Source organism: Carlito syrichta, unplaced genomic scaffold, assembly GCF_000164805.1.
Source record: "Carlito syrichta isolate Samal-C Ts95f unplaced genomic scaffold, Tarsius_syrichta-2.0.1 Scaffold287813, whole genome shotgun sequence".
Taxonomy (NCBI): Eukaryota; Metazoa; Chordata; class Mammalia; order Primates; family Tarsiidae; genus Carlito; species Carlito syrichta.
The window spans coordinates 46102-73463 of NW_007231909.1; the positions used below are offsets into that span (position 1 = coordinate 46102).

Here is a 27362-nt window from a genome sequence, read left to right on the forward strand (position 1 = left end):
CCAAAGTGCTGGGATTACAGGCGTGAGCCCTCATGCCTAGCTAGGGTTAATTGTTTAATGTTGGTTTATAGAAACAAGTTTTTGGGGGGTTTTTTCCCTCTAAATTGCCCTTATGTTCTTGCTAAATTCACTTATTCTAATAGCTAGTCCAGGCATGGTGGCTCATACCTGTAATCCCAGCACTTTGGGAGGTAGAGGCAAGAAAGAGGGTTGCCTGAGCCCAGGGGTTTGAGACCAACCTGGGCAACTTGGCAAGACTGCTTCTCTACAATAAATCAAAAAATAAGCTGGGTATGATGGCATGTGCCTGCAATTCCATTTACTTGGAAGTCTGAGGCAGAAGGATTGCCAGTACGTTGAGGCTGCGGTAATCACGAGTGTACCATTGCACTTCAGCCTGGGCAACAGAGTGAGACTGCGACTCAGAAAAAAAATCTAATAGCTTTCATATAGATACTTTTAGATTTTTTTTACATAGGTAGTCAATTCATTGTGAATAGTGGTCATTCTTTTTTTCTAAATCTTAGAGCTTATATTAGTTTTTTGCCTTTTTGAATTTGCAAGAACCTCTGCAGATAACCAAAATGATGATGAACAGAAGTGCTAATCAGACACCATAGTTTTGTTGTGCATCTCAGAGAGAACCCTTCCAGTATTTTATCATTAAGTTTGATGTCTGCCTTAGGTTTTTTTGATAGAGACCCCTCATCAAAATGAGGGCATTTATCTATATTCCTATTTTACTAAGGTTTCTTTTGTTCATCATAAAAAGATGTTGGATTTTATCAATAACATTCGCATTTGTTGAGTTGATTATATATAAATGTCATTAATTTTCATATGTGAAGCCTGTTTTTCATTCCTGGAATAAATCCCTGTCATGGTATATTGTTCTTTTTATACATGGTACATTTGATTTGCCAATATTTGGGGGGTTTTTTGGAGGTCTTTTGTTTGTTTTAAAATATTAATGAGAGATAATAACTTGTAATTTTCCCCTTTTGTTATTGAATTGCCAAGTTTTGGTATCAAGATAATGCTGACCTCATAAAATGATTTGTGAAGTGTCCCTTTTGTTGTTATTGTTTCTATTCCCAAGGAGGGCTTTCATAAGATTGGTATTATTTCTTTCTTAAATTTTTTGTTTGTTTGTTTGTTTTGGTTTTTGTTTTTGAGTTGGAGTCTCACACAGTTACCCAGACTGGAGTGCAGTGGCCGCTCCTGGCCACCGCAGCCTCGACCTGCTGGGCTCCGGCGATCCTTCCGCCTCAGCCTTCCAAGTAGCCAGAATTACAGGCATGCGCTACCACGCCCGGCTGATTTTTTGATTTATTGTAGAGATGAGGTCTCGCTGCCCAGGCGGGTCTCGAACCCGCGGGCTCAGGCAATCCACTCACCTCAGCCTCCCAAAGGCGCGGGATTACAGGCTGAACCACCGAGCCTGGCCTTTCTTAAATTTTTAAAAGATTCACCAGGAAACCATTCTGGACCTGGCCATTTTCTTTCTGAAAAAGATTTTAATTTTGAATTCTATGTCTAAGTAAATTTAGGACAAATCAGATTCTCTTCTTATATCTAGGAATCTGTCTAATTAACCTAAAATTTCGATTTATTGACATGACGTTGTTCATTCCTGAGGATATAAGGTGCTATCCTTTTTTATTCCTGGTAAAGGTTATTGTGTATTTTCTTTTTCTTCCATCAGTCTTGCCAGGGTGATATTAATTTGTTAGTATTTTCATGGAACAGTCTTTTGGCTTTTCTCATTTGAATGCTTGTTTTTTAATATGTGTGTGAAACAGTGAAAGTATTGTTAATAGTTTTATTCATAGAGAAAATGCCTTTCTGCCTTTAGTGCTGCTGTTGTCGTATTTTCAAGAGTGTGTGTGTTTGTGTGAGAGAGAGAGAGAGAGAGAGAGAGATTAGTTACTTTTTATTTTTTTGAGTTGAAGTCTCACTCTGCTGCCCAGGCACATTCACAGCCACCTCAGCTCACATGAGTCAGAGAATGTGTTATGTGTGGCTTTAGTCCTTTGAGTTTTGTTGAAATTCAATGTTCCATACCTTTTTTTTTTTTGAGTCGGAGTCTCACTCCGTCGCCCAGACTGGAGTGCAGTGGCCGCTCCCAGCCACCGCAGCCTCGACCTGCTGGGCTCCGGCGATCCTTCCGCCTCAGCCTTCCAAGTAGCTGGAATTACAGGCGCGTGCTACCACGCCCAGCTAATTTTTGATTTTATTGTAGAGATGAGGTCTCACCAAGTTGCCCAGGTGGGTCTCGAACACGCGGGCTCAGGCAGTTGATTCACCTCAGCCTCCCAAAGTGCTGGGATTACAGGCTGAGCCACCGAGCCTGGCTCCATACCTATTTTTTAATACGATGTGTATTTTTTAATTTTTTGTAGAGATGAGGTCACACCACGTGGTCCAGGCTGAGCTTAAGCAATACTTCCACCTCAGCCTTCCAGAGTGCTGGGGTTACAGTCATGAGCCACCATGCCCAACCAAATGCTTATTTTCTATTCTAGTGCATTGATTTCTCCTCTCATTATTTCACTATGCTTTTTTGTCATTAACTTTAAAATACATCCTAATTTTTATTATGATTTTTTCTTTGACCCATACATTATTTTAAAGAACACTGCTTAATTTTCTTTTTTTTTTGAGTTGGAGTCTCACTCTGTCACCCAGACTGGAGTGCAGTGGCTGCTCCCGGCCACCACAGCCTCGACCTGCTGGGCTCCGGCGATCCTTCCGCCTCAGTCTTCCGAGTAGCTGGAACTACAGGCGTGTGCTACCACGCCTGGCTGATTTTTTATTTATTGTAGAGATGAGGTCTCACCAAGTTGCCCAGGCGGGTCTCAAACCCACAGGCTCAGGCAATCCACTCACCTCGGCCTCCCAAAGCACTGGGGTTACAGGCTGAGCCACCGAGCTTGGCATGCTTAATTTTCAAATATTGGGAGATATTTTTTGTTATGGTTTTCTAGAATAATTCCTTCCTCCTCAGTCTTCCAAGTCGCTAGAACTACAGATGCATGCCACGCCCAGCTAATTTTTTTTTTGTACAGTCGAGGTCTCGCCTTGCCAAGTTGCCCGGGTGGTCTCAGGCAGTCTACTTGCCTCGGTCTCCCAGAGTGCTGGGGTTACAGACTGAGCCACCGAACCTGGTCACGATTAGTACTTTTAAGCAGTCATTGCTTATTTAGATATTCCATATTTTACCCTTTTTATTCTTTGCTCCTTCCTGCATGCAGCTCTGTTCCTCCATATGAGATCATGCTTTTTTTTTTTTTTCTTGAATCATTCAATTTAGTATTTCTTTAGTTAGCGCCTACTAGGGATTGCTTCTCTCGGTTTTTGTTTGTCTGAAAATGCTTTTACTTCGCTTTCATTTTGAGAGTTATTTTTGCAGGATACAGAATTTTAGGTCTGCAGGGGATCTTTTAGGCCCTTTGCAGGTGATGTTCTGCTGCTATCTCGTGTCTGTCATTTCATTCGGCTTCATTATTGTGTCTGAAGTGCAGCACTTTTTTTAATTCATATGATTTTCTTGTAGTTTTCAGTTGGCCATATCTAAAGTCTATACATGACCTGTTTTCTTACCATTCTTTTCTTTCTTACCCTGCCCAAATCTGCTTTCTTTTCGATTTGCTTTATGTATCCTTGGTGTTGAATCAAATGATGACTTCTAAATTCTCATGCATGACCTTTTTGCTTTGTCATTCTCGCTCAGTTTTCCTAGCACTCTTCTTGATGTTTCGTGCTTATTGGCTTCTTTATTTGTCTCGAAATTTGCTCTTCGCTTTTCTTGATGCTCTTTCCTTCAGAGAATTATTACTTTATTCTTGTGCTTGTCTGTTGATCATGTGCTGGTGGTTTTGCAGGTGTCTAATAAAAGATCATCTTTAGCCTTTTTATGGATTGCCAGAAGCTTACATTTCTAGCTGTGAATGAATGATAAGTCCTGTTTTGTCATCCCCCAAGGACCTTGGTGTTCTGTGAAAAAGAATGTCTTCCACTAGTTGAACTAGCTGCTTCATGTTTGTTTTCTGCCTATGGCTTCCAAAAATACCTCTGAATGTATCCTTTCACCAGCTTAAATTTCATATATCAAGCTTCCAGAAGACTCTTCCATCTTTTTGTTTTGTTTTTTGTTTTGTTTTGGTTTTTGAGTTGGAGTCTCACTCTGTCGCCCAGGCTGGAGTGTAGTGACATATCCACAGCTATCGCAGCCTCGACCTCCTGGGTTCAAGTGATCCTTCCGCCTCAACCTTCCAATAGCTGGAACTACAAGTATGCGCCACCATGCCTGGCTAACTTTTTGATTTACTGTTGAGACGAGGTCTTGCCAAGTTGTCCAGGCTCGTCTCGGAACTCCTCAGTTCAGGCAGTGCTCTCACTTGTGCCTCCCAAAGATCTGGGATTGCAGGCGTGAGCCACTGGACCTGGCCAGACTCTTGCATCTTGGTGTCCCATTGTTACTTGCAAATTCATTGTGAAAAACCAAACCATCATCTCCAGTAACTTAATTAGTCTTAACTCTATCCACACAGTTTATTTACCCTGTCAATGGTACCCCCAGTCTCCCAGTCACTAAATTTAATGTCATTTTTATATTCATGCATTTCCATTACCCTTCTACCCAAATGTTATCATGTCCTTGTATGACATTCTCTAATATGTTTCAGATTTCAGCTCTTTCCCTAGTCCTGTTACTACTCGTCTAACTCAACTCTCTTGGGTAGTCAGATTATTATGGTTTGAAATGATATAAAAAAGAATTAAGCATTTAAGGGTTTTTTTTGTTTGGTTTTTGTTTTATTGTGTGTTTTCTTTTTTTTTTGTTGAGTCGGAGTCTCACTCCATCGCCCAGGCTGGAGTGCGGTGGCACCCCAGCGTCAACCTGCTGGGCTCCAAAGATCCTTCCGCCTCAGCCATCCAAGTGCCAGAACAGGTGTGTGCCACCATGCCTGGCTAATTTTTTTGATTTATTGTGGAGACGAGGTCTCACCAAGTTACCCAGGCTGCTCTCAAACCCACAGGCACAGGCAATTCACTTACCTCAGCCCCCCAGAGTGTTGGGATTGCAGGCTGAGCCACCAAGCCCAGCTGTTTTTCGTTTTTTGTGTTTTTTTTTAATCTCACTCTGTCTCCCAGGCTGGAGTGCAGTGGCATATCCATGGCCACTACAGCCTGGACCTGCTGGGCTCAGGAGATCCTTCTGCCTCAGCCTGCCAAGTTAACTAGAACTACAGACACAGGCCACCATGCCTGGCTAGTTTTTTTATCTGTTGTAGAGACGAAGTCTCGCCTGGTTGCCCAGCCTGGTCTTGAACCCCTGGGCTCAGTCAGTCCTCTTGCTTCTGCCTCCCAAAGTGCTGGGATTACAGGCATGCGCCACCATGCCCATCTAAGAAAATATTTTTATGTTAAGAACCATGCATAGGTATAATTATTATTATTCATTATAGGTATAACTAAGAATTAGAAATATACTATACTCTGCAAAATACTTCCAGGCAAAACGCTAATGTAATGTTCTCAACAGGCAATGAACACTAGGGAAAGTGGCAAAGCTTCATCCAGTTTAGGTCTTCAGGATTTTGATTTGCTCCGGGTAATAGGAAGAGGAAGCTATGCCAAAGTACTGTTGGTTCGATTAAAAAAGACAGATCGCATTTATGCAATGAAAGTTGTGAAGAAAGAGCTTGTCAATGATGATGAGGTAAGCACAGTGACAGCTTTATTCCTTCTAGACTGAAGCTATTTAAGATTACTATTTCAGTAACAACTTCAATGTTTGTGCTTTATTTCAGTCTACTTTTTCTAAATATATGCTTCAAACAGATTATATAAGAGATATTTAAAGTAATTTGATTATTAGATTTTTCAAAACTAAAAGTACCAGGGGAAATACGTGAGCTTTTATTTTTAGAGACAGGGTCTCACTCTGTCACCCAGATGAGAATGCAGTGGCTTGATCACAGCTCACTACAGCCTTAAACTCCTAGACTCATGCAATCCTCTGACTTCTGCTCCCACCCCCAGTAGTTGGGGCTACAAGTGTGCGTGCTCAGCTTTTTTTTTTTTGGTAGAGATGGAGCCTTGCTCTGTTGCCTAGGCTGTTCTTGAATTCCTGGACTCAGGCAGTCCTCCTGCCTTGGCTTCTCAAAGCCCTGGATTTCGAGTTGGAGTCACTGCGCCCAACCTAGTACTTGAGCTTTGTAAAAGTTTTCTGTGCTGTTTCATGATATTGAAAGATTTACTAGTGGTGTTTTGCTCTTTGCATATAAGTTGTTGTTAGGTGATTAGCAATGGTTTTGCTATTTAGCCTAGTTAGTTAACATACACATTTGTGATACTTGAATTGCCAAGAGCAAATTTATCATTAGTTTTGATGATATCTCATTTTGACATAGTTTTTTTGTATTTGATAATAGGATATTGATTGGGTACAGACAGAGAAGCATGTATTTGAGCAAGCCTCCAATCATCCTTTTCTGGTCGGACTGCATTCTTGCTTTCAGACAGAAAGCAGGTAAGGTTGAAAGACAATGGAATGATTTCTGAGCTTCATACAGTTGAGTGTATTGCACAATAAGAAGAACCTTCTGCTGTGATTCATGAAGTAGAAGCCAGGAAAAAGGACACAACAGTGCTATGCTTATAACTTTCTGCTACTCATACTCCAGTCAGTGATAACAATTTGATATTAGATTGCATTAGAAAATGACCTGCTTTAGGCAAAAAAAGAAATAGGCAGGTCATAATTATGGAAGTAGAAATCCAACCTTTTAAATATCCCCAGGATTCTAGATTTATAACCTAAAGTTTCCCAGAGTTTACTTTAACTGGGGGGAAAAGAATCATAGCTTCTTTACCTTAAGTGACAGTTGGAAATAACTCATTAGCAAATGCAAAAATTGGGGTGGGAATGAATAGTTCTGGTTGGCAAGTAGTACTGCTTTAGAAGAGAAGTAACTGGTTACAGGATGATCATCATGCTGCTTTACTTTTTCATAAACCCTTTGCTTCCACCATATTTTTGGCATCTTTCTAAAGGCTAAATCCTAGCGAATGCTCTTTACATTGTGACTGGCTTCTGAAGTATTTAAAACATGAAGTTATGCTACCTTATTTTGGTTCTCGATTTCATGGTTTTCTCCTGTGTTTTAGGTTGTTCTTTGTTATAGAGTATGTAAATGGAGGAGATCTAATGTTTCATATGCAACGACAAAGAAAACTTCCTGAAGAACATGCTAGGTAAGTTTTTTGTTTATTGTGTTTGTGTTGAGTATTTGTGGCTATGTGACTTTTTATGTGCAATGATTGAAAACTGGATAATTTATTTTGATGCTAGTTAGTTCTTTGTAAGCCATGTGGAGACTGAGCTAAAAGTTAATGTGCATTATGATGTTTGATATGGATAAAACATTATATATTATAGTTGTTATACATAGTGCTTCCTAAGCAATTGAATAGTGTAAACAGTATTAAAGGGGAAACGTTAGTTTACTAAAACCAATTATTTTAAAATGTTTTGTCTATTCAACATCAGCCACTTAAATACGTAATTGATAACAGGTTTGGTGTTCCCTTTGACAGTCTTTCTTTAGAAGAGTACTATTCATCTATAAGAATAAGAATAAGAAAACAATTCCCCTTGAACTAGATTATAATTTCTAAATTATTCTGTGGCTTTTTTTTCACTCCAATCCTAAATAACTGTTGATGAATACAAGAGAAAAGTATTAATTTTGTGCCCTTAATTTGATATTAATGTATGTGATTGTAAATTGCTTATACTTTGGAAAAGATAGGTGGGGAGGGATCATGGTCTTGAATAAATAGTTTGGATTCATTAGAATCCGTGTTTTGTTTTGTATTCATAATCAGCAGTAAATCTCTCACCCTTTCCTACTTCACAAGAGTAGTACCAAAATGAAGAATATGTTTGTACATGTATATAATTAGTAAGTAGGGAGCAAAGGTTAGATATTTTATTTTAAATATATATGTTTAACAACTATTTTATATTTATGTAAAATGTATGTATATATATTTTAAATGTAAAAATAGGATCTCACTATGTTGTCCAGGCTGGTCTCAAACTCTTGGTCTCAAACAGTCTTTCTGCCTCAGCTTCGCCAAAGTGAGCCCACCCTGCCTGGCCTGAGATTTAATTTTTTAAAACAACTTATTTAGTGGAAGTTTTGATAGCTATTGTTTTTTGTAAAAAAAATAATAATACTTAATTTCTTAAGAAGACGTAAATTGTAATCATTTAATCTTGGGGCCAAGCTGGTTTTTAAATTTGTTGTTCATTTATGTTCACTGTGTATTTAAGCTTTTTCAAATAGTCACTCTTCATAGCAAGTAGATAATATCTTGAATTGTGAACATAGCCAATATTTATTCCTTTTTTGTTCAGTTGGACTTGGATACTAGTCTGGTTTCAACTATATTAAAAAGTGTCAAAACTAGCCAGGCGTGGTAGCCTATGCCTGTAGTTCTGGCTATACTTGGAAGACTGAGGCGGAAGGATTGCCGGAGCTCAGCAGGTCGAGGCTGTGGTGGCCGGGAGCGGCCACTGCACTCCAGCCTAGGTAACAGAGTGAGACTCCAACTCAAAAGATGAAATAAAATAAAGTGTCGGTTTGGGCTTTATGCCATCTTTTTCTAAGAACTGAAACACACAGTAAGGGCTCAAGTTCCATAGTCATAGCGCAGTTAAGTCACTGGAAGGTGCATGTTATGTGCTGGGTGTGGTCATGATAATGTGCCACCAAAGTGGCCACAAACCACCATGGTGTTGTATTTTCATTGCTCAGGCCAAAAATGGTGCTTATCACCAGTGAGTTGGGGCAGCTTTAAAAAGTTTTTTCTTTGATCTTGGATTTTACCGTTGTAGAATTGTTTCATTTAATTTCTTTTCGGAAACCTGCCTGTGGGTTTTGTGGTTTTGAGCCGTCAGCGTTGAGTATTCCTTCTATCCTCGACCCGTCAGTGGGTCTCAGCCTTGTAAGGGCTTATTGGTGCCCAGAGGAATGGTGAAAACTGCGGGGACACTCTAGAAAGTGCAAGTGTACGTGCGTCATTCGGCTTTGCCACCCGTCACAGGAGCAAGGGCTGCCTGCCGTCCGTGCGGCTAATTTTTTTATTCTCTTTTTCTCGGGTATTCTGGTGCTTATTGGGGACCAGAAGACCCAAGTCTTTGATTTTAGTTGTAGAGATGAGGTCTCACCAAGTTGCCCAGGTTGGTCTGGAACCTTGGGCTCGGGCAGTCCTCTCATCTCGGCCTCCCCTGCTTGAGACTTCCACAGTAATAACTTGAATATGTCTTTAAAATCAGTCCCTAAAATCACTGAGAGGAAGAAAAATCTTTTATGTGACCTTTATGTTTTCAGTCGCAAGTGTGGGACTTCAATATCTTCAAATTAAATGACTTGTTTTTTGTTTTAGGTTTTACTCTGCAGAAATCAGCCTAGCATTAAATTATCTTCATGAGCGAGGAATAATTTATAGAGACTTAAAACTGGACAATGTATTGCTGGACTCCGAAGGGCACATCAAGCTCACTGACTATGGCATGTGTAAGGTGAGGAAGGTTTTCTAGTTGTTACGAAGGCCTCAGCAGCTCATAAAAGTGTCTTTTGTGGGATGTGTTCATGTTTACAGATGGGGAAATGATTGGTACTTGGTTTAGGGAGCTTTCTGGCATTCTGGCGCAAAGACAGATATGCTTTATTCCTAACCATTTGCCGAATTCCATGTCCCCTGTCTTAGATGGACTTCACTAACCGTTTCTTCTTACTGTCTGTGACCTTTTAAGACAACTGGAAGATAATTGTTGTCTGCCATCCCGCTGCTTTAGCGTAGTCACTTGCATTTCATCTTTCTGTTTTTGCATTTTAGGGGTGACTCTTAAATAATGCATTTAGGGTGTTCCTCGGAAGTCTAACATTTTTCATATTTAAAATTTAAATGTCTGACAAAGTACAGTATATTAAAATAAGAATTTTAGCCCGGGCTCGGTAGCTCAGTCCGTAATTCCAGCGCTTTGGGAGGCCGAGGTGAGTGGATTGCCTGAGCCCGCGGGTTCGAGACCTGCCTGGGCAATTTGACGAGGCCTCATCTCTACAATAAATCAAAAATTAGCCAGGCGTGGTAGCGTGCGCCTGTAGTTCCAGTTACTTGGAAGGCTGAGGCGGAAGGATCACTGGAGCCCAGCAGGTCGAGGCTGCGGTGGCCGGGAGCGGCTGCTGCACTCCAGTCTGGGCGACAGTGAGACTCCAACTCAAAAAAAAAAAATATTTGACTTTGACTCTCTTGGTAGAGAGGGTTTTAAGTGACAATAATAAAGGAATCTTCTAATTCTCAAGAGAAAATAAAACCGAACACAAAATTTGAAGATATTAACCTTGTTAAAAAAGTATACAGATGAAAACAGTAAGACCTTTTTTTTGCCTGCCAGATATTGGTTTTAAAATAGAATAGTCTGTATTTTATAAAATGCAGTGGATATTTTCATATATCATTGTGGATGTGTAAATTATTACAACCTTTTCAAAAAAAGTTTTATGGGAATGTGTCAGGAATCTTAAAGATGTCTATATTCTTTTAACCTATATTTCTGCCTCCTGGATATCTGAGTAATATTTTAGTTTATAAGAAGTTTCTGCTGTGTGCAGTGGTTCACGCCTATGATCCCAGCACTTTGGGAGGCTGAGATGAGAGGATTGCCTGAGCCCACGGGTTCAAGACCAACCTGGGCAACTTGGTGAGACCTCATCTCTACAATAAAAATTAAAAAATTGGGCCTCCCGGCCCCCAATAAACACCAGAACACCCAGGAAAAAGAAAAATAAAAAAATTATTAAAAAATTAGCCAGGCGTAGTGGTGCATGCCTGTGGTTATGGCTACTTGGAAGGCTGAGGCAAAAGGATTGCCTGAACTCAACAGGTTGAGGCTGCAGTGGCCATGAGTATGCCACTGCCCTCCAGCCTGGGCAACAGAGTGAGACTCCAACTAAAAAAAAAAAAAGTTTCTGACCAAAATTTTTATTGTAATTTGTAACAAATATTATAAAGCCATCTAAGACCACATTTACAAAAATGCATATCAGTATAAAATGTTTATATTATAACATTAAGTAAAATCTTAAAGTATAGCATTATCTAATTCTATCATGCATTGATTCTGTTTGCTTTTCCATGTTTAAGTTATTATAATGACCTTGCATTTCTTTCTTTCTTTTTTTTTGAGTTGGAGTCTCACTCTGTCGCCCAGGCTGGAGTGCAGTGTCACATTCGCAGTCACTGCAGCCTCGGCCTGCTGGGCTCAGGTGATCCTTCCGCTTCAGCCTTCTAAGTAGCTGGAACACAGGCACGCTCCACTATGCTTGGCCCATTTTTCTTGATTTATTGTAGAGATGAGGTCTCGCCAAGTTGTCCAGACTGGTTTCAAACCTGTGGTCTCAGGCAGTCCTCTCGCCTCAGCCTCCCAAAGTGCTGGGATTATAGGCATGAGCCACCACACCCAACTTACCTACAAACAATTTTTTATTGTTTCTTAAACAATAAAAATATAATCACAAAAATGAGTCCTTCTTTTTCCCAGCCTTTGTTCCTCATTGAAGAAGAATGTTGGCTTATTGTACATTCTCCTTCTTCACAGGGATCCTCAGTCAACTTTGTCAGGGTCTTTGACAAATCTCAGAGACCTTTTTTAGCAGGTCTTTCAGTTAGTTGTGCTGCCTGCTCCCTCTCGACCTTTCCGTCTTCTTCAGAAGCTGCCTAGTTTCCTTAGTGAGAAAAGACTCAAGGATAGTAACTTTTCTGCTCAGAGACTTTACTGACAGTCCTTTGTCTCTTCTCTCACTAGTACGTTTACACCCTTATGTTGAAGTATGAAAATTTGTGGCACACTAGCCCTCTGAAAGTTTGGATGTCTCTATCTTATGACTTAGAGTCAATATTTAAACTTACCTAAGTTCTGGCAGGGCACGGTGTCTCACACCTGTAATCGCAGCATTTTGGGAGGCTGGAGGCTAAGGCAGGAGGGTTGCTTGAATCCAGGAGTTTGAGACCAGCTTAGGCAATGCAGCGAGACCTCATCTCTACAAATAACAAAAACAATTTCAGGCAGTGTTATGTGCCTATAGTCCCAGCTGCTGTGGAGGCTTAAGCAGAAGGATTGCCTGAGCCCAGGAGGTTGAGGGTGTGGTGAGCCGTGATCATGCCACTGCACTTCTCAGCCTGGGCAACATAGTGAGACCCCAACTCAAAATAAATTAAATAAATAAGCTGACCTAAAGTATGACCTCATATAAATATTGGATGAGTTCCTTTTGCTTGTAACAATTCATTGGTAAATCAGAAACACTAAATTTTTTTTCTTAACAGTTTCTTCAGAAATACTTCCTTCAGGTTTACTTTCTTCAGGTTCTCACTAGATGCTTTTTTTATTAAGACAGAGGTAGTGATGAAAACATGAATTAATACCTTCAGATTTATGTTTGAAACATTTTATGAACATTATTTTTATTGAGGGAAAAACCTTAGTAGTTTTATGAATTGATACGCCTTTAGCTCTCGTTTTTCATCAGTAGGGAAATTTTAATCAGTTATACTGTAGGTAGTTTATCTAATGGGCTTATATTCACATATTCAGTCCAACAATAAATGATTTAGCATAGCTCTGTTACAAGTTAATAGACTGTATATCTTTTGCCTCCAACTATTGTCCTTGAAGGTTATATCTTTTATTGTAAGAATATATTATAAGCCACTGCTCATATAATACTTCAGTCACATTCATGTTTTTTAGTGTACAAAACTAGCATGTAATATCCCTATTAGAAACTATTTTTTAAAATCCTTGGAGTCACAACATACTACTAAATATTTCTTCAAGATGTTTACAGCTGTATTAAATAAAATAGGGTAAAATTTGAATAACTATGTCTGTAGAGACACATAAGAACCTCATAATAGTGGTTGCTTTTATTCAGCTGTTTTTAGACTTTTTTGTAGTTGATTTTATATTTAATTGCCTGTGGCCAGAGAATGATTTGAATGTGAGCAGTTCTTTGAAATACATTGAGATTTCCTTTAAGACTTATTAGTGCCAGGCTCGGTGGCTCAGCCTGTAGTCCCGCGCCTTTGGGAGGCTGAGGTGAGTGGATTGCCTGAGCCCGCGGGTTCGAGACCCGCCTGGGCAGCGAGACCACATCTCTACAATAAGTCAAAAAATCAGCCGGGCGTGGTAGTGCATGCCTGTAATTCTGGCTACTCGGAAGGCTGAGGTGGAAGGATTGCCGGAGCCCAGCAGGTTGAGGCTGCGGTGGCCGGGAGCGGCCACTGCACTCCAGTCTGGGTGACAGAGTGAGACTCCAACTCAAAAAAAAAAAGACTTATTAGTATATAGTCATTATCCCATGTGTTCTTACAAAAGGTATATAGCTGGATGCAGTAGCTCACACCAGTAATCCCAGCCCATTGGCATGCTGAGGCCAGTGGATAGCTTGAACCCAAGAGTTCAAGACCAACCTGGGCTGCGTAGCGAGACCTCTTCTCAACCCCCCCCCACAAAAAAAAAGGATTTACAATCTGTATTTTACATGCAAGGAGTCTCTCTCTTAATGTCTCTGTCTCCCTCTTCCTTCTCTCTGCTTACACGTATGGGCATACATATTCTACTTATATATGTATGTTACATATATTTTTTTAACTCTACTTTTTATCTAAGTCTTTTCTCTGATTACTAATTTTTGGTGTGTGTGATCTGTCTTTCTGATATGAATGTGTTAATCCAATCATGATGGGAGATTGTGAGATTTTAATTTGTCTATTTTTACTTTGTATTTTAAGCCTGTGTTGATAGGCATAGAGAAGTTTGTATTTGTTAAAACTTTTGAGTGATGGTTGCATGTATTATTATGTAGATTATTTTGTAATTCCTCTACTTATGCCTGTTAATGTGTTTGCCTTAATTTTCTCCATCCTATAGCTATTAAAATACAAAACCAAAAAAATGTACCTTAGGGAAAATGACCAGAAGGATAAACATGATATTCTCAACAGTGGTTGTGTTAGGAGGTGGGATTTAAAATACTTCTTTTCCTCATGAAATATGCTTATTTTACTCATAATGAGATTCTTGTACATAAAAGTATTTGAAATGTAATTTTTATTTATGTATTTTTTTTGAGTTGGAGTCTCACTCTGTCGCCCAGGCTGGAGTGCAGTGGCCGCTCCCGGCCACCGCAGCCTCGACCTGCTGGGCTCCAGCGATCCTTCCGCCTCAGCCTTTGGAGTAGCCGGAATTACAGGCATGCGCCACCACGCCCGGCTGATTTTTTGATTTATTGTAGAGATGAGGTCTCGCTGCCCAGGCGGGTCTCAAACCCGCGGGCTCAGGCAATCCACTCACCTCAGCCTCCCAAAGGCGCGGGATTACAGGCTGAGCCACCGAGCCCGGCTTAAAATGTAATTTTTATCTTAATTGAACTGACTTTAGCAACAGCTAATGAGGACAGGGTTTCTTTACGCTCTTTGAAAGTGGCAGTGCATGATTTTGATAATAAAGGCAGCTGTTCTAGTGATATTATTTAAGCTTAATGTTTTGCCTACAAATGCTGAACTTACATGATAGATTAAATAGTAAAGGCGAATTTAAAGCAAGATTTAAAAAATCTTATTCTTTTCTTTCTTTCTCTCTTTTTTTCTTAATAAAAGGAAGGATTACGGCCAGGAGATACAACCAGCACTTTCTGCGGTACTCCTAATTACATTGCTCCTGAAATTTTAAGAGGCGAAGATTATGGTAATAAATCAGTAGGTGGTATTTTAGCTATTGCTAAATTGGGATTGAATACTGTACCGGTTGCATCGTAGTGCATTAAAGCATTTTAATATTGATCTCGTTAATATAAACGGTTGATCCTGTTAAAACCTACAGGAAGTTGCCCAAACTTTGAAGTCAGAGACTTGAGACCTCAGCAGTATTTGGGGGTACAGATCTGAAGAAAAGCTTATTAGTGACAAGCACTAAAGAGTAGCAGCATTGTTCTAAGCTGTTTAAATAAGTCAGCCAAGTTAATTACCTCCATCTGTGACGTCAGTGCCGTCGGTTCCCGTTTCCCAGAAACGGACACACAGAAAGCCGAATGCCTTGGCCAGAGTCGCCCAGCTAGGCGGCGGCAGAGCAGGGATGCAGTCCAAGGCCGTGCGACTCCAGAGGTGTGGCCGTCCGCAGAGGGTCGGTTCCCTGCGGCCTTTCCCCTGGGAATCCAAACGCGGTGGAAAGATTAGCTGCTTCTCGGGAACTAGAGGACGCAGTGTCCAAAGGAAGCACTGACTTTCTGGCTCTTGGCTCTGATTTCTGAAGCGGTCAAGGAGGACGGAAGCTGCCCGCAGCGTGAACCCAAGGTCCTTCAAAGGTCTGTCGTCAGCTAGCAAAGGACCGAGGCTCTGGCCAACGAGATTGTTCTCTAATACAATTTAATTGTGTCCTCAAAACAGAGTATCAGATGTTAGGCATGAACCTGAAGTTAGAAATACTGGGGAAAAGAAACTTTTCTTTTGTTCCATAATTCTACTTTTCAAGTTACCTTTTAGGTGCCTACCCTTTTTGGTAAGTAAAGTGGTCTTTTTCATTATATTTATTCTTTCATTATGTGATAAGATGAATCTCCAATTACTGACTTTGAAGAATAGGGAGTGGGTGAGTCATTGCTTTGAAATTTCTTTCTGTAGGTTTCAGTGTTGACTGGTGGGCTCTTGGAGTACTCATGTTTGAAATGATGGCCGGAAGGTCTCCGTTTGATATTGTTGGGAGCTCTGATAACCCTGATCAGAACACAGAGGATTATCTTTTCCAAGGTAATCTGTAGTATTTTACAGAAATTCTCTGTTTAGAAACTAGAATACAGGTGAGGGTGATACTACGTTGACTAAGAAAAACGAGAATAATCTGGACAATATGCTTCACACTTAACATATAAAGTTTTGATTTAAAAAAAAAATACATCCTTTCACCTTTGAGGTCTTCAGTCCTGTTCACAGTTGCTTTCTTGTACTCAAAATCATATCTAAAGAGATACCTTTAGATAATTTATCACAATAGAGATTGGAGGGTGAAAACCTGTGGGTAGAGAGGACAGTCTTTACACATGGACCCCAAGGCTGAGTACAGAAGTTTCAGAACAGTAACGGGGGATAGTAGACAATGAAAAAGATAGAAGAGATCAAAAGATGGGAGGGAGGGCCCCACACTGGGGAATTCGAAGAATTGACAGAAGCGAGCAGACAGGGACGTCTCGCACACAATCCAAAGAACCGTGGAAGCTGCCTTAAAATTCTCCACTTAGTAATTAAAACCATCACAGGATTTGAATAGGCTTTTCATATATTAGGAAACCCAAACGTCGGTGGAATATGTGAAAAGACATTAAGTCTCACTGATGATTGAGGGAATGCACACTAAAACGTTAACGAGCTAGCATTTCCTACAGTACCTTTGGCAAAAACTTTAGGGTCTGACAGTATCAGTGCTGATAAGGATGTGGAGCACCCGGAACCCTCACAGACTGCTGGCAGGAATGAAAATGTACACAGCAGCTTTGAAGACTGATTTAGCCATGTCCAGTAAAATGGAATGTTATATATGCCAGGCGTTTTACAAATATTAACTCTTTTAGACCTCATATTCCTGTGAAGCTGCAGTTAATTTTATACCTATTTTACAGATGAGAAAACTGAGGCACAATAAGGTAGGCAAGAATAGACCATGCATCTAAATGATAAATACAGTGTTCAGATTTAGAGCTGTCCCTGAGAAGCAGGGAGGGGAAGGGGGCTGAGAAAGTGTATGAGGGTATTGTCTCTGCTGGAATGCCTTAAATGTCCATAATAGAAATTTGAAGATTAAAGCCATGCAAAACTTAAATATTATACCATAATTTTTGTCTTTCTAGTTATTTTGGAAAAACAAATTCGCATACCACGTTCTCTCTCTGTAAAAGCTGCCAGTGTCCTGAAAAGTTTTCTCAACAAGGTATAAATTATGTTTAAAATGTTTTTGTGATTTGTCTCTGTCTATGTAAATCAAACTGGTAAGTAGAGGTTCAGGCAACCTAAAATCCCAAAACAGCAGAGTCTGTGACCTTTACATTTTGGTCTGGAATTTGCCTCTTAACCAAAGAGGAGCTGACAGTATTAAATCCTGAGGTGGTCATTCTTTCCATTTTGGTAACATGATTCCCCCTGCTATACATTTCACATGAAGTCTTTTTTTTTTTTTTTGAGTTGGAGTCTCACTCTGTCGCCCAGATTGGAGTGCAGTGGCCGCTCCCAGCCACCGCAGCCTCGACCTGCTGGGCTCCGGCGATCCTTCCGCCTCAGCCCTCCAATTAGCTGGAACTACAGGCACGCACTACCACGCCTGGCTAATTTTTGATTTATTGTGTAGATGAGGTCTTGCCAAATTGCCTAGGCGGGTCTCAAACCCACGGGCTCAGGCAATTCACTCACCTCAGCCTCCTAAATCACAGGATTACAGGCTGAGCCACCGAGCCCGGCTTGAAGTTTTTAACGTAAGTGATATATAACCATATTCTCAATTAGGGGAAAGTGGAATCTTTGAGATTAATCACAATTGCACTTTCAACTTTGCTTTTCCATTTTCTCTGTATTATTAAACCTAGAGTCTATTTGTCACCATATACTTTTTGGGCAGTAGTGCACCTTACAAATTCTTGTATCAAAAGGGCTATAATTAGATACAATTCAGAAGTGAAATACTGTCTTCAGGTCCTAAAAATCTGAATGTCACTCAATTGTTTCTTGTACTTGATAGGGTAGAGTGTTTTGGGGTATAAGAGTATGGTCATGGTCATCATGAATTCTACTTTAAATAAATGGCAAGATAGAATGGTCAGTGTGCATTTATCCTCCAAGGTCAGTAGATAATGATGAATTTTTGGGGGGGAGGTTTGAGTCAGAGTCTCACTCTGTTGCCCGGGCTGTAATGCAGTGCCACGTACACTCCCCCCGCAGCCTTGAAATGCTGGGCTCAGCCTTTCAAGTAGCTGGAACCAAGGGTGTTCCCCACCATGCCCAGCTAATTTTATGGTTTAATGTAGAGACGCGGTCTCTCCATGTTGCTCAGGCTGGTCTCGAACCCCTGAACTCAGGCAATCCTTTTGCCTCTGCCTCACAAAGTGCTGGGATTACAGATGTGAGCCACTGTACCCAGCTGATGAACGTTCATAAAAGAAGAAATTGGAGCTTATTGGTTTTTAGGGTTTTTTTCTTTCTTTTTTTTTAGAGACAGGTCTCACTCTATCACCCAGACTAGAGTGCAGTGGCATGATCGTAGCTCACTCTGGGCTCAAGTGGATCCCCCCACCTCAGCCTCCAGAGTCACTGGGATTATGGGCATGTGCCACCAGGCCTGGCTAATTTTTTTTTTAATGTTTTTATAGAGACAAAGTCTCACTGTATTTCCCAGACTGGTCTCAAAATCCTGGCCTCAAGCAGTCCGCCTCTCTCGTCCTCCCAAAGTGCTGGAATTGCAAGCATGAACCACTATGCCTGGCCAAGCTTATTTTAAATGAATACTTTATGTGAGAAAAGATTTGTGCCTGAAACCTAATTTTTCACACAGTGAAAAATGAAGGCAAGAGGTTTTAATATGCAAAATAGAATGCCTTTTATCAGAAAGAAAAATAGGAATATGTTCCCATTCACGATAATGACTAAGCCAAGACTTTTTATAAATTGCAGGCTCCTTGTCAGTCCACCGATTCACATAACGGCTGTGTCACTGTCTTATACAGATGATGATTTGTTGCCGTGATTAGGCACAGGGCCTTCACGCTGAGCTGAAAACAAGCTTGTAGTTTGTGGGTCTGTGTGTTTTGACAGTCGCTCTGGCTCCGGCAGAGAAGCGGTGGGGTGCTGCTCCGGCGATCCTGCTGTTCTCTTTTCCCGTCTCCCGTTTTCCTTTTGCAAAGAGTGGTGGTGACACTCGGTTTTAATTGCATGATAGCTGGAGAATGAACTGTGAAGAAATTTTATCTGTCACAGGCTTCAAATAACTCAACTTGGTCTGGAGTTGTACTTTCTAGAACAAAAGGTAGACCCTTCCAACTTCAAAAATAAAGCTGTCGTGTCTTAGGCAGAAAACACAGGTCCCAAAAAACGATTTATTTTAAAGCATGGCATTTACTCAATTCTTGAAACATTTCTTTCGCCCTAGGACCCAAAGGAACGATTGGGTTGTCACCCTCAAACAGGATTTGCTGATATTCAGGGACACCCATTCTTTCGAAATGTTGATTGGGATATGGTATGTAAATTTTGATTACATTTATCTTGGGCCAAATTTTATTGTTTTAAAGACTAGCCTAACACACCTTAAGTAACTTAAAACCACTCTCTTGTGTACTTTAAAAAAAACTTTTAAGACAAACAAAAAAATATTATTGTAACAGAGCAGGTTGTGATATTATTGAGGCCCGTATCAGTGTTTACATTTGTAAATTATGTTCATCATTGTTAATATCATAGAACCATGCCTAGGGATCACTTTTAAAAACACAGAGCATCTGAGGGTGGGCGAGAAATGTAGAATTTTTCTAAGAGTGCAGACTTGAGCTGTCATTCACTGTCTTTGTAGATGGAGCAGAAGCAGGTGGTACCTCCCTTTAAGCCAAATATTTCTGGGGAATTTGGTTTGGATAACTTTGATTCTCAGTTTACTAATGAACCTGTTCAGCTCACTCCAGACGACGAGTAAGTAATGCTGTACACTGAAGTAGTTTTAATGTTCTTTGAAGACCCTGTTTTCAGTAGCTCTACAGTGTTTTATTATCGGATTATACATAATCGATGAAACCATTCAGTTACTAGCTGTTTGAATCCATTACACTATTACAGGTTTTAGCAGCTGCTGTCGTTATTTTCCACTTTGCTTTACATGCATTATCTCTGATTCTCACAGCAACCTTGTAAACTAGTTATTGCCATCTTTGTTTTACACATGAGGAAACCAAGGCTCAGAGAGGTCAAGCAAAGCCACACAGCTGTCGGGTGGCAGTCAGGATTCAAACCCGAGTCTGGCTGACTGAGGCCGGTGCTCTTTCCCCTACGCGGCCCTGTCTCCCGTTTTGGTGACGACCAGCTTTGTCTGACTTCTGGGTATTCCTTAAGATGGAGTCCTAGGAAGGGATTAGGCCAGAGGGTATGAAAAGTTTCGAGCTCTTATATGTATTGCCAAGGTGTTTTTTTTTTCTTTTGAGTTGGAGTCTCACTCGATTGCTCAGGCTAGAGTTCAGTGGCATATTCACGGCCACTCCAGCGTCCACCTGCCGGGCTCCAGAGGTCCTTCTGCCTCAGCCTTCCGAGTAGCCAGAACTGCAGGCATGTGTTACCACCCCCGGCTAATTTTTTATTTATTGTAGAGACGAGGTCTCACCAAGTTGCCGGGACTGGTCTCAAACCCACGGACTCAGGCAGTCCACTCACCTCAGCCTCCCAAAGTGCTGAGATTACAGGCTGAAAATTGCTTTTTAAAAAAGGTTGCATCAAGTTCTTAAATCCAGCCAGCAAGATCTGAAATAGTTTTTGTGCTTATGCTGCATCTTTTAAACGAAGTTTAGAATAAGTTGGGGATCTTGTGATCATTTGCCTCTCATTGCAGATTCATTCTCCCTCATCTCAAGGAGGGCCCTTCCTGTTGGCAGTCGTTTTACTCTGCCTTCTTTCTCAGCACATGCCTCACAGCAGCTGTCCCGAGCAGTCTCTGCCTTTGGAAGCCTTCCGCCCGCCCTGCCTCGACACCCTCAGTGCATTGACTTGCCCTGAGTGGCTGCAAGGGGGAGCCCTCTGGTGTGAACGCACTTCCTTTCCCGACCACTTGCCCTCAGAATGCAGGCTCTCCTCGCCTCCCGGCGTCCAAGGTCCTCCTCCCTTGGACGCTCTCCCTCTGTGGGGGAGGGCCCCTCCTGTCCGCCCAGCCCTGCTTCCTCTGCGTCCTCCTTTGTCCCTGGCCTCCTTCCTTACTCCGCCTTCTTTGATTTGTGTCTTCCAGCTTCCTTCCTTCTGTCTGTAAGCGAGCTCAGACGCCTGGAATTTTCCCCGACTCCTGGCCCCTCTCTGAACCACCAGATTTCCCCCCTCATTTTCATTTCATCTTCAGGCTTTTTAAAAAATAGGAGATGCTCAAGAAAAATAAACACGCACCAGCCCAGTATTAATTGTCTTGCATTTTTTCTACTGCCAACACTTTAACCCCTTACAGTGTAAGCTGCTCCTTCAACCTTTTTTTTTTTTTTTTTTGAGTTGGAATCTCACTCCATCACCCAGGCTGGAGTATAGTGGCCCACTCACGGCCACCCCAGCGTCCACCTGCTGGGCTCTGGCGATCCTTCCGCCTCAGCCTTCCAAGGAGCCGGAACTATAGGCATGTACTACCACACCTGGCTAATTTTTTATTTATTGTAGAGACGAGGTCTCACCAAGTTGCCCGAGCTGTTCTCGAACCCGCAGGCTCAGGCAATCCACTCGCCTCAGCCTCCCGAAGTGCTGGGATTACAGGCTGAGCCACCGAGCCTAGACTTCTTCAGCTTTTAAAGGTTGTACCGGTTTCTCTTTTTTTTTGAATCGGAGTCTCTGTCACCCAGGCTGGAGTGCAGTGGCATGCTCATGGCCACCACAGCCTCGACCTGCTGGGCTCCGGCGACCCTTCCACCTCAGCCTTCCAAGTAACTGCAACTACAGGCGTGTGCCGCCACGCCCAGCTAATTTTTTTATTTATTATAGAGATAAGGTCTCACCATGTGGCCCAGACTAGTCATGAACCCATGGGCTCTGACAATCCTCTCTCCATGGCCTCCCAAAGTGCTGGGATTACAGACACGAGCCACTGTGCCGGGCCATGTTTTCTTAATTTCTAGTTTGTAGAGCATTTTTTGGTCAGTCTTTATCTGCCTGATGTCTGTAGAGCATTCGATGCTCATAGCCTTGCCTTGGGCAGTACTACCTGGTTCTGCCTCACCTCTGTGATCACTTGTCCATCACCTGTTTCCCGTCCTTAGAGACCAGGATGCCCCATGGTTCTGTTCATGACAGTCTTCTGCTATGTGCAGTTTGTACCTTGGAGACTTCAGCCAACCCTGTACCATGGATACCAGCTATTTAAATGGCTCTCAGCTAAACTAGCACGTTAGTTATTGAGCAGAAGGCACTATGCTAAGTACTATATATTCAGAGACAGCCCAGTCTCTCAAAAAAAGTGTCCTGTCTGCTAGAGGAGAGAGAGATGTACCAAGGCATTATTTCTGACAGTGTCGTGTATCAGAAAGAGCACTGGATTAAATCAAAGATAGGAGCTTGAATCCCGATGCCACCTCTTACCACCTGCGTGACCTTGGACATGAATTGCATAACTTCTCTGAGCCTGTTTCTTCTCACTTTGGCTGCCTCACAAGGTTGCTATGAAGAATAAGTGAGCGATGGTTTCTGAAGCACTTAGCCTCTGCCCTGGTGTGTCCTGAGGTGCGTTTCCCTCTGCTTGCTGAAAATTTTCTCTGGCTTGCCAGACATACGCCTCAAATGCGTGAAGTCCAAGATCCAAGTCGTGACCTTCTGGGGTCTCTTACAGCTGTCTCAGTCCGCTCGTGATTTTATTGACATTTTTCTGCTCCTTGTGCCACCATGTGTTCCTGTCATTCAGATTTGAAATGTCAGTGATTGTTGACGCCTCCTTTTCCTTAACCAAATTGAGTGATGACCGGGCGTGGCAGCTCAAGCTGGGTCATCCCAGCATTTCGGGAGGCCGAGGCAAGAGGATTGCCTGAGCCTGCAAGTTTGAGACCAGCCTGGGGAACATGGTTAGACCTCATCTCTACAACAATTCAAAAAACTGGCCGGGCATGGTTGCGTACGCCTGTAGTTGTGGCTACTTGGAAGGCTGAGGCAGAAGGATCACCTGAGCCCAGCAGGTGGAGGCTGCGGTGGCCGTGAGCATGCCACTGTACTCCAGTCTGGGCAGCACAGTGAGACTCCAACTCCAAAAAAAACATTTTGGATAATACCTGCAGTTGCCAGTCTTTGTCCTTTTTTTCTTTTTTAACGTCGCCATTCACTCGCCATTCGCATCAGATCCTTTTCTCTTCCCGCTGCCCTCTCTCCAGGTCAGGTGTCATTCAGAGCACACCTGGAGTATTTGTGGCAGCCCGTTCTGTAGGCCTCGTGCAGCGCCACTTCCACTCTTCAGCCCTTTCATCTCCCGTGACTCCTGGACTGCCAGCAGATAACTGCTGTCCTCTTGGCTAGTGTTTAAGGCCTCCCTCATCTGCTCCTGCCTGACTGGTCGCCACGTCTCTCGCCATAGCACAGCCATGCTCTGATCAGCCTCAGCCAGTCAGCATCCCCTGATGTGACAGCATCCTTCTCTCTGCCTCTGCTGCTCATCCCTCTCCTCTCCTCCTTTGTTGTCACCTGTGGAATCGTCCCACCTTCGCGGGCAGGTCTTTGGGGGATCCCAGTGAGACTCCCCGGTGTAAACCTGGCTGGCTTCTTTGATCTAGCCGCTGCCTTCGCTGCAGCACCATCGGCCACTCAATGCCTTTCTGTTCTGGGCGTCAACTCGAATGAGTAACTTGGTTTCCTCAAACCCACCACAGTCCTCCCTATTTCCGTTCGTTGTGTGGTTGTGCAGTGAATGCTGCCTGCCCTGATTTCTCGAGCTAGAAGTAACCTCCCTTTTTAGAACTGTGGTTGGAATAGGACTTAGCTTATTGTGAATAGAATTCAGCAGGTGCTGCTTTCTCTTGTAGCCTTCTGGTCTATGAGTTACCTCCCCTCCTTGAAGGAAGGGACTATATCCCTGTAACTTTGTGTCCACTGTGTGGCATTTACTTTTGTGTATTAAACATTTGTTTTCGAGTCCGCCTCTCTCTCACTGTGTGTTAAACTCGAATTCCGGTGTCACACTGCCCACCTCTCCACTCTCTGAGACGCATCGTCTCCCTGTGGTGGTCTCTCAGTGTGCTTGTTCCTCTCGCCTTTTCCTTTTGGCTAACTTCTTCTGGGCCGTCGCTTCACCGTCTTCCATCTGGCTGTTGAGGGGACTGCCAGGTTGAATACCAGTTCAGTCCTGGAGATTCCCTGATACTTAAGAGTGTTGTTGGGGTCAGAAGTTAAGATTGTGCCTTTTTTATTCCCAGTTTTCAGTTTTGAACTGCCTTTGGGCTCTAAGCTCGCTTTGAGATTATTAGTCTGTTTTTGATTTTCAGTACTCGTTATTCCTGATTTTTCTAGAAAATTTTTGGGATTACTCTAAGAATTTATAAACTTTTCCCAAAGTGTATATGCGATTAGCCTTATTTTTTGTTTTTTAATCTTGTTTTGCCATTTAAATTAAAGGTTGAAGAAACTTGATTATGATGAAAATAAATGTATTTTTCTTTCAACAGTGACATTGTGAGGAAGATTGATCAGTCTGAATTTGAAGGTTTTGAGTATATCAATCCTCTTCTGATGTCTGCAGAAGAATGTGTCTGATCCTCATTTTCCAACGATGTGTTCTGCTCATGTTGCCACTTAATGCATGGATAAGCTTGTTACCAGCCTGGATACAATTAGTCGTTTTTATTTGCCACCCATCAAAAAGGAAAGCCCCACTCAGTCTCTTATTGTAGACTATGAGAGTCGCTATTACATCTGTTTAACTGTGAAAAAGAAATTAAAACTAGCTTCCAGACAATCATATCAAAATCTAGTTACACTGGTTTTTCATTTTTTAAAGGCCTACTAATGAAGTTATCTTTTTGTTTTAAAAAAAGACCACTGCTTTTAAAAGAAAGTATCTGTTGCATTAAGGCACATAGTGGGATCATGACATAAGCCCATAATTTTTGTCATTCTGTGTTGTCATTTGAAGGTTTAATTTTGAAATAAAAGATTAATTCAAAATTCAACTTTTTATATTACCTATTAGTTTTGGAGTTCTTTCTGTTTAAAAGTTCAACCGTTAAGTCTTATCATTGCCTCGGACAAATAAATTAATTGATTTTTAAGGCAACCATTGTTAAATTGATGATAAAAGATGTTGCTTGCTTAGATTTGGGGAATACAGATTCTTCTTTACTAGAAAGTACACGCATTTTATTAAGAATCAGAATCCAAATCATTAGCTATTTTTGCAAAACTGGCTTATGTGATTTTTTTTGCTACATTAAGGGAGTAGTTTCTGAGCTTTTCCCTTTACTGAAAACTGTTACTGGGATGTTAATATATACAGTGCAGAAGACACAGGATGCAGCTGAATAGAAAATCACTCAGTATATAAAAAGGAAAATCAGAAATTTAAAATGGATACAGAAGAGTACAATGGTAATATTTTTTATTTCTTATTGGAGAGTGAATTCCACAGTTGATTTTTTTTTTTCACTTGCTTTAAATAATGAAACACTTGTTATTACCAAACTTGTAAAAGCATTCCATGTATTCATTGGAGGCAGAATGTATATTTTTTCCTTATAATGTAGTATACAGGAAAATAACTTACTTTCTAAGTAGAGTGTCTTAATTATTGTCATTTCTTCCCCCAAAATGTTACTTGTGTGTTTGGACTCCATTTATGGAGTCTGCGATCTGAGAAAAATTATAAAGTAAACATGAATAATTGTTCAGGACACATATATCACAGTTCCAGCTCCTTGCATGGATTTTTATTAAGTAGGTAACACAGGTAATACATAGTAGAATACATTTCAGGGGCAGAGTTATTCAGATTATTTTTTATTAATATTTTTAGCAATTTATTATTTAAAGGGGTGCCAGATACAGCATCCTTTTGTTGTTTTAAAAGTTTTTTTTAAGAAAAGGGACCTAAAAAGTAACCATGAGCATCTAAATTACTTACACGTCTTCAATCTTAGCAAAATTTAATTTTAGAGAAATTATGTACTATTAAATTTAGGAGTATTTAAAATTTGTAGACCTTTAATAGTCTTTTTTTTTTCCTTTTGGATGCTACATTTCATTAAATTTAATTTTTCCCAAGTTTCTGGCCATAAACTCTTTCCTTCAAATAACTTGTCTGAAAGCAATGAAAACCTCGAAGGAAAATGTTTATGTACATCCACATGTTTGTTTAAGAGGTATATATGTTCTCTAAACCTGAAATTTGTTTTAAAACAGAAAGTAGTGCTCACTTCAAATCATAAACTTGTGTTTAAGTGGTGCTGTTTTCCTTAGGGCATTAATTCTCAAATTTTAGAATGTGGAGTAATCACGATTCTAGGAGGTTTGTTTAAAATGCACATTACTTGGCCCACCTCAAAATTCTGTTGGGCCTTTGGCCCCCATTTTGAGAAACACTTTCTTCACGTTACTCTTTGCTTTTGTCCGGCAGTTAAATATTAGACAGACCATCCTTCACCCCTGGGTTTAAGATCAGAATCCATGATGAAACACTTTGAGAAAGCGTAGGCAGTGAGCTGTGACTCACAATTTCAAACAGATTTTGAATGAATGAAGATATTTAAGTTAAATATCTTCCCGGCCCCCCTATAGAATTTCTCGACAGTTTCTACCAGTAATATACAAAAAGATGAGCATTTTTCTATGATGAGGTTTTAACCATTATTCAGGGTGGTGTTTGGGTTCTAGACCTTTTTTCAACTCATAAGATTTCTGTATATATTTTACTCAGAAATACATTATAAATATGTTTTTAATTGTGTTTTCTTTTTTGTAGCCTTTAAAAGTGCCATGCCAATTGTTTTTATATTATATAGAGGTTCTCTCAAAATACTCACCAGGGGACTAGGCAGTGGACAGTCAGAATGGTTGGAATTTTAGTGTTCTGAGAAAAATTTTATTTTGCGTAAGCACGTGGTCAGATCATTTTATGCATATGCAACCCACATTGGACACCAGGTATTATGCTTGTTCGGTACCAGCTCATGTACTTTATAAATTCGTCTTGCTTTTTGTCATATAGAATACTGCCTTGATCATTGTAATGTAGTCTATATTTGTGTACCTTTTTTTTTACTTTAAATTTTTTTAAATAAAATGTTTACTGCCCATCAAGTGTGGACCATTTTTAATATGTAGCATAGCAGAAATTTGTATAAGAATGTAGATATATCAAAATTTGTTCAAGAAAAGTGAGGGTTTTAGGGTTTGAAGTTTTGCTGTACATGAAGGGGCATTCTGGTAGTACTGACGCTGTAGTGTTTACATTTATTAATGTAGACGTGAGTAAAAATCATAAATTAAAATATTCTACGCTTTTTTTTCTTTTAAGCAATAGGATATTGCTCTGTCAACCAGGCCAGAGG

At 41.0% G+C, this 27362-nt stretch overlaps 1 protein-coding gene across 1 annotated transcript in view; it reads left to right on the forward strand.

Moving 5' to 3' along the window:
• The window catches only part of PRKCI (protein kinase C iota), a 71066-nt gene extending 43955 nt beyond the window's left edge, over positions 1 to 27111 (forward strand). Inside the window, exons 9-18 of the mRNA XM_008053078.2 lie at positions 5549 to 5725; positions 6441 to 6538; positions 7177 to 7263; positions 9463 to 9598; positions 14740 to 14827; positions 15760 to 15885; positions 16980 to 17059; positions 19265 to 19354; positions 19685 to 19800; positions 24486 to 27111. Coding sequence (XP_008051269.2) covers positions 5549 to 5725; positions 6441 to 6538; positions 7177 to 7263; positions 9463 to 9598; positions 14740 to 14827; positions 15760 to 15885; positions 16980 to 17059; positions 19265 to 19354; positions 19685 to 19800; positions 24486 to 24573 — 1086 coding nt within the window. The 3' untranslated portion in view covers positions 24574 to 27111. The remainder of the gene's footprint in view (positions 1 to 5548; positions 5726 to 6440; positions 6539 to 7176; positions 7264 to 9462; positions 9599 to 14739; positions 14828 to 15759; positions 15886 to 16979; positions 17060 to 19264; positions 19355 to 19684; positions 19801 to 24485) is intronic.
• The last annotated feature ends 251 nt before the right edge of the window (positions 27112 to 27362 follow it).